The following is a 13662-nucleotide window of genomic DNA, read 5'->3' on the forward strand; positions in this document are numbered from 1 at the left end:
GTTAGGTAAACTTCCTGTACATTTTTGTTTATTTAGTGCTACAGCCAATAGATGCCCTTAATCCAGCCCCAGACAGAGCCAAATATCCACCACATGTCTTTTTCTTTGGGAGTCAAGACAGCTTCCAATGGTTCCAGACGCCTGCTTTTCCAACATGAATATAAGAAAACTCCCATGTGCCAAGACTTATGCGGTATCTAACATGTTATTAACTTCATTTTGATTGGTTTAAAAATCATACTGTTGCAGGAAGTATCGTGATGAATGGGACCACACAGCTGGCCTCTAATTATACCACAGTGTGGGCCCTAACATATACTGTACATTAACTGTATCATGGTTATCACAGTGCTGAACTCGCAAGATAAAAAAAGTGAACCAAATCTATAGTAAATATCCATAACTATTATGCGAGTCTCTTGGTGATCCAAAAGGCAACAAGTGCTTTGTGAACTGCCAATAACACGAGTGCATTTCTGTGTAGGGGCTCTCCTTCTGTGACCACCATGCATGGACTCCGTAGGGACTGCAATGTGCTCCCCATCCCAGGTTGGAAGCATCTGTTAACTATTCAAGAAGATTGCTCCCACTTGTTACTATCTGAGAAGATTGCTCCTGCACAAAGAGAAAACCCTGGAGGAGGTTCAGCAATAGAGGAGAGACTGATGAACCAAGCTGGGGATTAAGAGTTGTGTTCAATTCAAGACCCAGTCAACATGGAAAGCTAATAAAAACCATGCCTGAATTGGACCAATGCAACTGCGCTTATTGCGTGACAGACGTGGTCGCCGCCATCAATCCAAGAAAGCATTGTGCAATTATGTCCCAGGTCTCTGCAGGATTCAATATTGCCCCCTGTGCTATTCTACATTTACATGAAATAGCTGGGGGAGGTTATGCCCAGATAAGGGCTGAGGTGTCATCAAAATACGCCTGTTCATGCATAGGGATAACCTACACACAGTGATCCATTCACTGGGAACCTCATGATTAGACTACTGTAACATGCTTTATGTGGGGCTGCCCTTGTACCTGGTTCAGAAGGTGCAGCTAGTGCAGAACACATCAGCTAGGGTGCTCAGTGGGAGACCAGCTATTTTCACATAACACCTGTGTTAAAATAACTACACTGGGTGCCTGTTAGTTACCAAGCCATGTTGAAGATTATGTTGTTGACATACGAAGCCTTAAACAACATAGCACCAGGATACCTAGAAGACCATCTTCCCCTAAATATATACTCAGCAGAGGTATATGTACAAAATCTTCATAGGAGACCTTGTTTTCACCCTCTGGCAAACTCCCCCCCAAATGCAGTTTGTGGGGGCATAAAATATATTATGTTTCAAAGCCCTCCTGAAAATGCACTTCTTCACCAAAGTCTTCTCTGGCTTGTAAATAATTTAAACTAATTATATGCTGCTCCATTTTACTAATCCTTGTACTATTCTGCATTGTTACTGAAGTTTTAAATTGTTTTAATACTGTATTTTAAATGTATCTGCATTGTTAATGTAACTGAAATTGTTTTAATAGTTTATCTAATTGTATTTCTAATATTTATATTTATATGTTAACCACTTAGAGGTGTTTTATATTAAGCAGTCGATAAGTATCATAAATAAAACAAAAATGCAGGTAACACTCAGCTTTACCTTTCCTTTTCATCTAACTCAAGTGATCATGTGACGCCAGTGGAAGTACCTGAACAGGGTAGTGGACTGGATGAGGACCAGTAAAACAGTGGTTCGTCTGCCCAGCTCAGCAGAGTTCAATCTGTTCTGAAGGGGGTTGTACTCCCCCCGAAAGATTAAGTGTGCAGTTTGGAGGTGCTCCTGGATCCATCAATATCACTTGAGGCACAGGTGGCCTCAGTGGCTAGGAGTTTCTTTTAACAGCTTAGGGTGACAGACCATCTGCAACCCTATCTGGACACAGATAGCCTGGTGACAATTAACAATGCTCTGCTAGCCTCCCAGTTGAATTACTGCAATGTGTTCAACATGGAGCTACCTTTGAAAATGACCTGGAAACTTCAATTAGCTCAAAACAGAATTGCTAGGCTACTGATTGATGTGATCATGTGATGCCAGTGCTTTGTCAGCTGCCCTGATTTCCAGTACATTTCTTAGCCCAATTCAATGTGTTGGTGTTGACCTTTAAATACCTAAACAGCTTGAGACTGGAGTATCATTCTAAAGCAACATCCCCTGCTCAAGCCCTTAGGTCATCTTCACAGGTTCTCCTCCAGGTGCCCCTGCTGAAGGAATTTAGGGAAGTGGCTACTATAGAAGGTCCCTTCTCAGTTGTGGCACCCAGTTTATGGAATCCTCTCCTCAACAAGGCTCACCTGGCACCTAAACTGTTAACTTTTTGGTTCCAGGTGGAGACCTTTCTTTTCTTCAAGGCATTTTACAGTTGAGTTTGTATATTTTATAGCTGATATATTTATTATATATTTATTTTTATTTATTTTTATTTACTTATATTTATTCCTGTGTTGAGTGTTGTTTTGTATTTTATTCTTTTTGGTTTTGCAATTTTCCCAGAGAATGTCTGTTATTGGGTGGATTAACAATACAATAAATAAAATAGGTACACTGACTAAACATCAGTAGAGAAAGTAGAAAGGATCCTTCTGAAATGAATGAAGATGCCCTACCTTGTTGGCACGGAGTTGCTTGTAAACATCTGTCTGTTGCCTTATGCGATACTCCAAATCTGAAACCTGAGCCTGTAGCCATGTCCACCGACAGATAATGGCTGCTCTCTCCATCGCCCATTGGCGCTCCGCTAGGCGTCGTCTGAAAAGCAAGCATTTGTATGTTGTTAGTACCACTTTTTCACACTTCAATCTGATTTTCTTTTTGTAGTCAACATTACAAGGAACACACAAGTGACAGAGTATAGGTATAAACAAAAAATCAGTGCTTCCTAAAGAGAAGCTCTAACTGTATTCCTAGCCAACCTACCAAATCAAACATTTCTATCCACAAAAATTACATGCCTTAAAAGATGAATAAAATCAACCCCATCTCATTGGTGAAGCAAAGGAAAACAAGCAGCTACTTTATCACTAATGACACATTCTAGTCCACTAAGGCAGCAATCCTATAGCCTCCAGACAGACTCTGAGGGGCCATAGTATACTCTGAATTATCACAGACACCGCTCCAACCTCAGAGGGGGGAATCAGAGCTCCGACCCCTCCCCACTGCCCCATAAAGAACCATGCCGGTTGCTCTTGGAGAAGGGAGCATTTCAGTGAGCGGGAAGGGAAGTAGATCAGAGGGGCCAAGATACAAGCTATCCTGAGGCCTCTTCAGCCTCCTTCCCTTCCCCTCTGAAATATTTTTAGGTGGGCAAAAAAAAAAAACGCCAGTATAGCAAAAAAAAAAGGGGGGGGGCAGGGCACAAGGACCAGGAGGTGAAGATTACCTCCGCTGCTCCTCCCATTCTGCAGAGGATGACAGTAAGCCTCTGAGTTCAGAGGCTTATGATCAATGCAATAGGCTTGCACCCTAAGGCAGTTAAACTCTGGAAGTCACTGCCACAAGATGTGGTGATGACTGTGAACTAAGAAAGCTTTCAAGAGGGATTAGATAAATTTATGGAGGACAAGGCTATCAGGGGCTACTAGTAACAATATCTATATGCAGCTTCCAGTATTAGGGGCAGCATGTGAAAAGGAGCGGGAGGGGAAGATAAGACGGGTTTGCCACAAAGTCCCTTGGGATACATGACGAAGCTAGCTGGAGGAGCATGTGGGAAGGAGGGGAAGAACAAGCCACTACAAGCCCAATTGTCTGTCAGGCATACCATGACTTTCTCCATGAACAACCAACCCACCATGGCTTATACAAAGCCACCCACGTACTGTAACACATCATTTCTCCCCACCTCAAATATTCATCTTGCAATTACTATAGAAACAACATACACAGGACATGTCAAACAATCTCTGTGCCTGCAAGATCATTTATTTAATTGTTTATTTGCTTGATTTGTACCCCAACTTCCTACCAAAAGCTGGCTTACAGACACAACTAAAGCTGATTAAATACAGAAGGTCTTGGTCACAGTTCATACATTAAAATTGACCCATTTAAGAAGATATAAAGAACAAGGCTCTGTAAAACAAGTACCGTATTTCTTTGATTCTAAGATGCACTTTTCCCCCAATATAAACATCTCTAAAAACGGGCTGCGTCTTAGAATTGATGGCGTCTTAGAATCGCCTGCAAAGTGCGCTGTTCTCCCTCCACCCTGCTCTCGATGCCCAGGCGGCTCAAGGGCTTGTTGAGCACCTAAGCAGCTCTGCACTCACCATGTAGGCTGGGGAATGTGCTTGGCCTGATTGGGGGCCTCAGTGACGATCCACGGCTGCCCTGGGCCTATTTGTGCTCCCCAGAGCTAACAGGGCTCACACACACACCAATGGAGCTCTGAGCCCTAAGCGGGCCGTGCCCGCTGCACCACGAGCACAGCCAGCCCGGTTGGGCCTAGTGGGCATGGCTATATGGCTCCAGCTGGGTCGGGCCTGCCGCGCGCCTCGCCTTGCGCATGAGGCCAGGGTGGATGGGCGGGCGCTGCAGGGCTCGTGGAGGGTTGTGCAAGGCGGGCGGGCGCCGCCGGCTTCTTGCGGCTGCTGGTTCTGTGCAGCAGAGGAGGCGCAGCGGTGCCGGCCGGGAAGACGGAGGCGACGCCCGGGAGGTGAGTTGCTGGGCCAGGGTGCAGGCGGGACGCGCTCCGGGACTTGCAGCTGCGCCTTGTGAATGACCCCCTCCCGCTCCCTGCAAGAAGCGGTGGCAGCTGGTAAAGCCTCCAGGCCCTTGCACGTACTCCCTGGTTGGCCCCCACCCACATCTCTTCCCTTACCTGCCTGCAATCCGCTCCCCATGCATGGCAGAATATTTTCCCCCCATATAAACATCTCTAAAATGGGTGCGTCTTAGAATCGATGGCGTCTTAGAATCGAAGAAATACGGTAGTCACTTTTTGCAATGTATTGGAACTCTAAATTAATTAATTCGAGTCCTTATGTTAGGATGGCAATATTATAAGCTTCCCTTCTTTCCTTTACATTTTCTTGTTGTGATTTTTGAAAATAATACAAAGGAATTAAAAAAATGATTAAATACAAAAAACGTAACAACTACAGTATGAAAACCAACACCCAACCCAACAGACCCACTTCCATGCCAAAGGCCTTCTTGAGTAAAGCAGTGTTTGCCTGCCAGCAGAAGGACAGGAGAGAAGAAACACACCTGCCCTCTTTTGGGAGGGAATTGTACAGCCTGGGAGTAGCTACCAAAAAGGCCCTGTCTCGGGTCACCACCAACCGTACTTCTGAAGACAGTGGTCTCAGAAGAAGGGCCTCTCCAGAAGATTACGAATCAGGCAGGCTTGTATCGGAGGAGACAGCCTTCTCCAAGGCATATGGGGCTTTATAGGTCATAACCAGCACTTTGAATTCTGCCCGGAAACAGACCAGCAGCCAGTGAAGCTGTTGTAACAAGTGAGTCTCAGGCTCCCTAACCAGGCCTGGCCAACAGTCAGGCCGTAGCATTCTGGACCGGCTGAAGTTTCTGAACATTTTTCAAAGGCAGCCCCATGTAGAGCGTGTTACAGCAGTCCAAACAGGATGTAACTAAGGCATCCATGACCCTGGCCAGATCAGACATCTCTAGGAAGAGTAGGTGCACTAGCCTCACCTGTGCAAAGATGGTCCTGGCCACAATCGAGACCTGGGCATACAAATTCAGGGAAGAGTCCAGGACTAAACCCAAACTGCACACCTGTGTCTTCATGGAGAGCGTAACCCCACCCAGCACAGATGTTATCCCTGTTTCCTTGATCTAACTTTTGAGTGACCAAAAGTCATGGCTGGATTAAGCTTCAAGTTGTTTGCCCTCATCCTGTCCATCACTGACATCAGGCACCAATTTAGAACCAGAACAGCTTCCTTGGATTCAGATGGAAAGGAGAGAGTTGGGTGTGAACCCCAAAACTCCAGGCAATCTTTCCCAGCACTTTCACGTATATGTTAAATAGTATAGAGGATAAAATGGGACCCTGAGGGACACCACTGGCCGAGTCGAATAGGAATCTCCCAGCACCACCTTCTGAGACTGTCCTCCGAGAAGGTCCGGAGCCACCATATAACAAAGCCTCCCAGTCCCACCTCAGACAAGATGCTTCATAAAGAAACCATGGTCAATGGTATTGAAAGCCACCAAAAGTTCCAACAGAACTAGCAGGGACACACTCTCCCTGTCCAGCTCCCAGCATAGATCGTCCACTAAGTGACCAAAGCTGTCTCTGCCCCATAAGCAGGCCCGAAGCCAGATAGAAATGGATCTAGATAATCCATTTCATCCAGAAATCCCTGAGGCTGAGAAGCCACCACACATTCCAGCACCTTGCCCAAGAATGGAACATTGGAGACCAGCTGGAAATTATCCATTATAGTTCAGGGAGGTTTTTTTGTTTAAAAAAAAAATGAAGGTACCAGCGTTTTCTTAAAGCAAGACTAAACCACACCTTGCCATAAAGAGTGCTTACCCACTCAGCCAGTCCCCACCCCACCCCCAGCTGTTCTTATTAGCCAAGAAGGACAAGAGTTTGGCACACACATGTGGTAGGCCTCACTTCTCCAAGGATCCTGTTCATACCCTCAGAGTGTACAAATTGAAAAGTCTCAATTTTAATTGGATGTGCAGGAGCGAAAGTTACATCCACTGGACCTGTATCAACTATGGAATCAAAGTTGTCACAGCTACCACCAATTTTTTCAACAAAATGTCACACAAATTGGTCACAATGGTTTATCAAGTGGCCCACCTCTTCTTCTGGGCCAGAGCGTGCTTTGACCACTCAAGAAAGCTCTGCTTAGGGCAACCCTGAGCAGATGCAATGGTGTGGGAGAAGAACAATTTCTCCGCTACACTCATTGCCACAGAATAGGCTTTCAAATGAGCTCCAGCCCTTGTTCGATCGGGCTTGTTCCAAGTTTTCCATCAATATTATACGAATTGACATCACATTACACTAGTCTCTCACGCCATGAGAGGGGATACTCAAGAGCAATCATTTCAACCACCCAGGCCATTTCTGCATTCCAGTGATCAACCAGGGCTTTGACAGAATTGCTGACCGAGGTGACAGGAAAATCCCCCAAAGCCATCAGAAAGCCATTTGGATCCATCAGTCTCCTGAGGTGGACTATCTTAATCAGCGCACTGCCCCTACAGAGGCTCAAAGTCCCATCACGTCTAAACCCCTCCAGGTAGTGATCTGTCAATGACTAGAGAAAGTTTCTCCAACCCTAGATCATCATCATCATCACCCCACCCTACACAGAAAACCAGATCTAAAGTATGCCCTGCTTAATGAGTGAGGCTAGATAGTAATTGGGACAGATCCATAGTTGCCATGGAGGCCATGAATTCCTGAGCAACTCTTTACAAGCTGGCCTCAGCACAACAAGCCACCGAGACTCCAGCACCAACCATGAGATCATGTTGGCTAGTTCAGGAAGGCAGACTGTTGGAGCAGCAGGATGGGCAGTACACCAACAAAATTCCTAATCTGTTCTGAACACCCACCTTCAGATACTCACACTCGAAACTGGAAGAATGAAGATAGAATCATGATAGATCACTGCAACTCCGTCTCCACCACCCCCTCTTCCCAGGCATTGCCTGTAGCAACATGGAGAATCCAGGTGGGCAAAGCTGGGAGAGATTTACCACCACCACCCCAGTCTCATCCAACCAGGTCTCTGTGATACAGACACACTCATCTAGGACAAAGTCCTGGAAGGTTACTGTTTTCCCTTTCACCAACCTGGCATTCAACAGCAGTCCCTTCAAGCCCAAGGAGGACTGTCACCAGGGCTATTCAGGCTCTCATATGGGAGAGTATTTGGGAACATTGATCAGAGCTCATCTATTCTGCAGAAAGTTTACACTAAACTCTGAACCAATCTACCTGGTCACTTGAGTAGCACTAATTCTGGCTGGAAACACACAGCCATCTAGTCCCCAATGTTGGCAGCCTTATTCTAACCTGTCCTGAACGTAATTTAACCTATTTATGTCTACTCAGAAGTCCAAGCTTAACAGGGCTTGCTCCCAGGTAAACAAATACATGATTGTAACCTAAATGAACTCAAGAAGAAAAAACAGGACCAGGCAATAGTAATTCTGATTTATTTATTTTCATTCAAATGTTGTTTTCCTGTCCAGCCGTCTAACTGCCACTAATGTTTCTAAACATCAGACCTCGATGAACTCTTACATAAAACCACATTTAAGATAAACAAACCTTTTCACTTTCTGTAATGAACCAGTATAAGAAAAACTCAGTGCGTATTACAGCATCTTCTATATTGAAGAATAGCAAATAAACACATCTCAAAATTAAGCAAAACCATCAATGTAATTTGGATCATTAACTGTTTTCTACTTTACTTGTTAAACATCCTGGATGATGATTTGTAAAGCAACAATAAATAGAATGACTGACTGACCAATAATAAGTCGGACTGTATCTGCACGATGATATACTGGCTGCATTCTGTGGTTTTTTGTTTTGTTACTGCTGTTTGTGGCACATTTGGCCTTTTGTCTTCTGATTCCCTGGCTGACATATATGCATTTCCCTTTACATCGGCATACACTGGATTACTGATTCATTTCTGGAATTTCTATCCTGCCTCTCTAAATTGTAATCAAGGTGGCTAACAAATGTACAAAATTACAACAAAAATCTAAACTGCTGTGAGAAGTTCAAAGTATACTTTGAGAAGACCCACTGAACTAAAACTGTTATGCTGTTAACCTAAAAGTGAGCAGCAACAGAGCCAAGCATACCACTCCAGGGAGGCTGTCCCAAATTCTGGATACCACAACTGAAAAGGCCCTATCTGTGATGTCTAACTGCTGTACAGGCTCACTGCCTGCTCTGGATGGGGTTGCACTGCCTCTGAAAGAACAGGTTCATAGTTTGGGGGTACTCTTAGACCCATTTCTGTCGTTGGAGGCTCAAGTAGCTGCCACAGCTCGGAGTGCCTTTTACCATCTTCGGTTGGTTCGCCAACTACAGCCTCTCTTGGACAGGGATAGCTTGACCACGATGGTACAGGCATTGGTAACCTCAAGATTGGATTACTGCAACGCGCTCTATGTGGGGCTACTCTTGAAGCTGCTCCGGAAGCTGGAGCTAGTGCAGAATGCTGCAGCTCGGCTGTTGTCTGGAGCTGCCCCTTTCCAGCATGGAACTCCTCTGCTGAGGGAACTGCACTGGCTGCCTATTCACTACCGGGCCAGGTTGAAGGTTCTTGTACTTGCGTACAAAGCCCTAAACATCTTGGGACCAGGATACCTGAGAGAGAGAGCGCCTTCTCCCTTACCAACCTGCCCGGTCACTGAGGTCATCCGAGGGCCTGCTCCTGGTGGTTCCACACAGATCCATCCTCCGATTGGAATCCACCAGGGGAAGAGCCTTCAGCGTGGTGGCCCCCCTCCTGTGGAACTCCCTGCCTCTGGAGGTCAGGCAGGCGCCAACCTTGTACTCCTTTCGGCGCCTCCTGAAAACATCTTTATTCCAAGAAGCCTTTCTTTAAAATGCAGCCATGGATTACTGTTTTTGCTTCTTTTAAATTTTGTTTTAACTGTTTTATTCTGTTTTTATTTTCATTTTACCTTGTACACCACTCCGAAATTTTTCAATGGGGAACGGTATGTAAATACTCTAAATAAATAAATAAATACATCAAACACTGTCTGGGGAAGGGCTTCTGAGGTGAAATGGGAGTTCCCAGGCAGACTAATATGAGAAGTGGTTCCTCTGGCCCAGTTTGTTTAGGACTTTAAAGTTAAAACCTTGAATTGACCCCAGAAGTTTACTGGTAACCACTGCAGCTGGATCAGTGTAGTATGATTACAGGTGGTTAAAAAGGCTGCTTCTGAGGGGGTACATGGATAGATTGCTTTCTTCAGGCTCTTTCAAGGAGGGGTTATAGCTCAGCGGTAGAGCACACGCCTTGCAAGCAGAAGGCCCCAAGTTCATCCCTGGTGTCTCCAGCTAAAACAGTCAAGTAGCAGGGGGAACGGGAAAGATCAGAGAAAGAGACGCTGCTGATCAGTCAAATGTACTAGGCCGGATGGACAAATAAACTGAACTGGCATTAAGGCAGCTTCCTTTGTTATGTAGGAGTTTATTTTAGTTGTGGCACAGTGGTCAAGATGAGATACACTTAACATACTGAGGCCCTGCTTCAGATGAGTCTCATGGTTCCCTAGAGAGACTTTCCTCCCCACCCCGCCATCTTGCACTGAGGCATTGTGATTGTGCTGCAGAAGTGAACACCTGCAGGGATGACTCCCATGCACACTCTTCCCCAGAGCAATCAAGCTACTGATGGGCTGCCATACAGCTGTTTGGTGGACTATCACAGGTGCACTGAGCTGAGGAAGAGGAGGGTGCATAGGGAGTCATCCCTGCAAGCGCGTTCTTCTGCAGCACAATCACACTGCCTCAGAGCAGGGGGGAGGCAACTTGGGCTCCCACAGCGTGCTGCAAGTGGCCCACAGGTTGCCCACCCGTTCTATTGTCATGAAGTTAGCTGCCACATGCTCAGATATCATTCCTGAGAGGTTGCACACCGGAGTTTGCTGTCTCAGCCTGATAGGAATCAGGGTTACTTATAGTGAGAAATTCTGGGTTTCTGAACCATAAGGGATTATTATAGTAACAACACAGCAGGTGCTATCAGGCCACATCCTAGACAGGAAACAAGAACTTCAGCTGTAAGGAGCTTAGTCTGTGCTGTTTGAGCAAAGCTACAAAATTAGGAACCATTTTCCAAATCTGAGAACAAGCATTAACTACCATATGCCGGATCACCAGATTAATAAACTGCATATAATCACACCTGTTCTATAGAATTATTTAACACAGAAGCAATTTTACAATCTTGTTGTCCTCATCACGGGAACTTGGTTCAAAAAGTAAAACTGAAAGTCATCCAAGATCTCCCAGGTTCAACTCCAGTAGACCATCAAAATACACCATTCAAATCCCTGTGACCCACATATTATTTTTCTAGCACTGTGGCCTTTCTACTCAATCTTGTTAAGTAGAGATGGTGCTAACAGATCTTTAACCAGAACGCATTAACCTGTTCCATGTTGGCCATTGGCTTTGAGTCTTCCACAAGTGAACATTGCTCTGGTCCAAATTTAGATGAAGGTCCTCCCAAAGGGCAGAGAAAGCCACAGATGCTCTTTGTTTCACTTTAACACATACTTGCCAAACAGCATGTCACACAGGGGATGAATCCATGAAGTGACACAATATGGAACTCTAAAATAAGTTGTGTCAAAAGGAGAGGCTACTTTCTAAAATTGACAAGTTAGATAACTTAAGTTCTGCCCTGTGCAAAGGCTTTAGTTGACAATCAGAATGTAATCTATTACAGATCAATTCAATTCCAAAAATCTACAACCCTAGGTGTTCTCCTTAGTCACCCGGAAAAGGGTAGAATTTGGAATTAGCAGAGACCTCAGTTCAAATCCTGTCTAGTCAGTTAAATACATTAGGTGCAATCCAACAGTACCAGTGCTGTTGAGTAAACGTTGATTATAATGAGGGTTTGTCTTAAGATTTGTTTACATGAACAATAACCCCTTCACTTACGGCAATGCCTGATCCCTTTACACAATCAAGGAATGAATCAGAGGATGCAACGACAAGAATCAACAACCTCTTGGTAAGATGTGAGCTCTTGGCTCTCCTCTCAACTCAAAACCACAAACAAGACAAGAATTGCAACTTTCCAGCAGATTGATGTTCTGGTAACCTCAGGCTTAACTATTATAATGCGCTCTACATGGGGCTGACCTTATGAAGTTTTGAGAAATTCCAATTGGGACACAATGCCAACAGCAGGTTGCTAATTGGACTTGGTTAGTTAAGACACATTATTTTTATTATTAATTATTATTATTTAAACTGAATACAGGAACCACTAGGTAATCAATTTAAGCTACTTGTTTTAACTCCTAAAGCTCTCAACTACTTATAACCTGGGTCATCATCTGACCCAGTGCCTCTTCCTAATAAAGGATGACAGACTTCTGCAAAATACAGGCCTATTCAGGTGTTGCGTTAACACTGTAGATTGCCCTCCCACAGAAGGCCTACCAGACTCTACACAGCTTCAAGAGAAAAACTAAAATCGGGCTTTTTAGGAACTTTGTCCTCAAATGATGATTGCTCCTATGTTTATTGGTTCATATTTGCTTTCTGTTGACTGTATTCCAATGATGGTTCAGAATTTTTTTATTGGCCACTTTTTGTTGATACTGGTTTATTTTTGCTGTTAATTTTATGGTGTTTTTTGTTTTTTGTGTTGTCTTTGTTTCAATTATAAAGGAAAGATTTTTTTTTAAAAAAAAAACAATCTTCTGACAGACAATAACAGCTGTGAATACCCTGGGATCATGAACAAGGAATTTTGGCTGAAATATCCTGAGAATCTTACTTTCTGAATGCAGAGGTTAGCAATTCAGGGTAATACTCCTAACTCAATAATTTACATTATCTATAAATGTGTAATCTAATCCTGCATATAGCACTCTTCATCCAATAGATTGCAGGGTGATGGCCAACAAATATATTATAAGATACCCAAATATAAAATCCTTAGTGAATTCCATGACAATTTCTATTAGCTTCAGTTTCCCTATTTGCAAAAGATGAATTGAAGTGGTGCTACAACCCTTCTGAAGTAATAAGGATAATTTGGACCAGTTCACCCTGTGGGAGCTGCTTCCACGCAGCAAAATCCAAGACCACTCTAGTGATATCTTGTTGTTGTTTATTCGTTCAGTCGCTTCCGACTCTTTGTGACTTCATGGACCAGCCCACGCCAGAGCTTTCTTTCGGCCGTCGCCACCCCTAGCTCCCCAAAGGTCAAGTCTGTCACCTCCAGAATATCATCCATCCATCTTGCCCTTGGTCGGCCCCTCTTCCTTTTGCCTTCCACTTGCCCTAGCATCAGCCTCTTCTCCAGGGTCTCCTGTCTTCTCATTATGTGGCCAAAGTACTACTTCAGTTTTGCCTTTAATACCATTCCCTCAAGTGAGCAGTCTGGCTTTATTTCCTGGAGTATGGACTGGTTTGATCTTCTTGCAGTCCAAGGCACTCTCAGAATTTTCCTCCAACACCACAGTTCAAAAGCATCTCTCTTCCTTCGCTCAGCTTTCCTTATGGTCCAGCTCTCGCAGCCATAGGTTACTACGGGGAATACCATTGCTTTAACTATGCAGACCTTTATGATTGAAGTGACTGACGTGCTTCGCTTCCTATGCCAATGTTGCCTGCCCCACAAAACAATTGATGCTAACATGGGAAGTAACCACACCCATTGCCTCTTTCTATTTTATCATCTTCCTCTGCTGTTTTTAGCCAGACTGTTTTCGTGTTTTAATCGTTTTCATTCTGAACCTTCAAGAACCTTCAAACCAAAAAGCAGGACATATTATAAAATAACAACCTTCGACAGAAGAGGAAGAACAGACAGAGCTTGCCAAAGAAATTCACAGGCTGGAATTTGTGGGGCAGATTTGGCCACAGGCTGGAGGCTCCCGATCC

General features: G+C 44.4%; 1 protein-coding gene across 1 annotated transcript in view; it reads right to left on the bottom strand.

Annotated features, from left to right (window-relative positions):
• LOC134413397 (KAT8 regulatory NSL complex subunit 1-like) overlaps window positions 1–13662 on the bottom strand; it is a 57095-nt gene that overhangs the window by 41078 nt on the left and 2355 nt on the right. Inside the window, exon 2 of the mRNA XM_063147580.1 lies at window positions 2663–2804. Within this exon, the coding sequence (XP_063003650.1) occupies window positions 2663–2804 (142 nt within the window). The remainder of the gene's footprint in view (window positions 1–2662; window positions 2805–13662) is intronic.

Source organism: Elgaria multicarinata, chromosome 1 (genome assembly GCF_023053635.1).
Source record: "Elgaria multicarinata webbii isolate HBS135686 ecotype San Diego chromosome 1, rElgMul1.1.pri, whole genome shotgun sequence".
Lineage (NCBI taxonomy): Eukaryota > Metazoa > Chordata > Lepidosauria > Squamata > Anguidae > Elgaria > Elgaria multicarinata.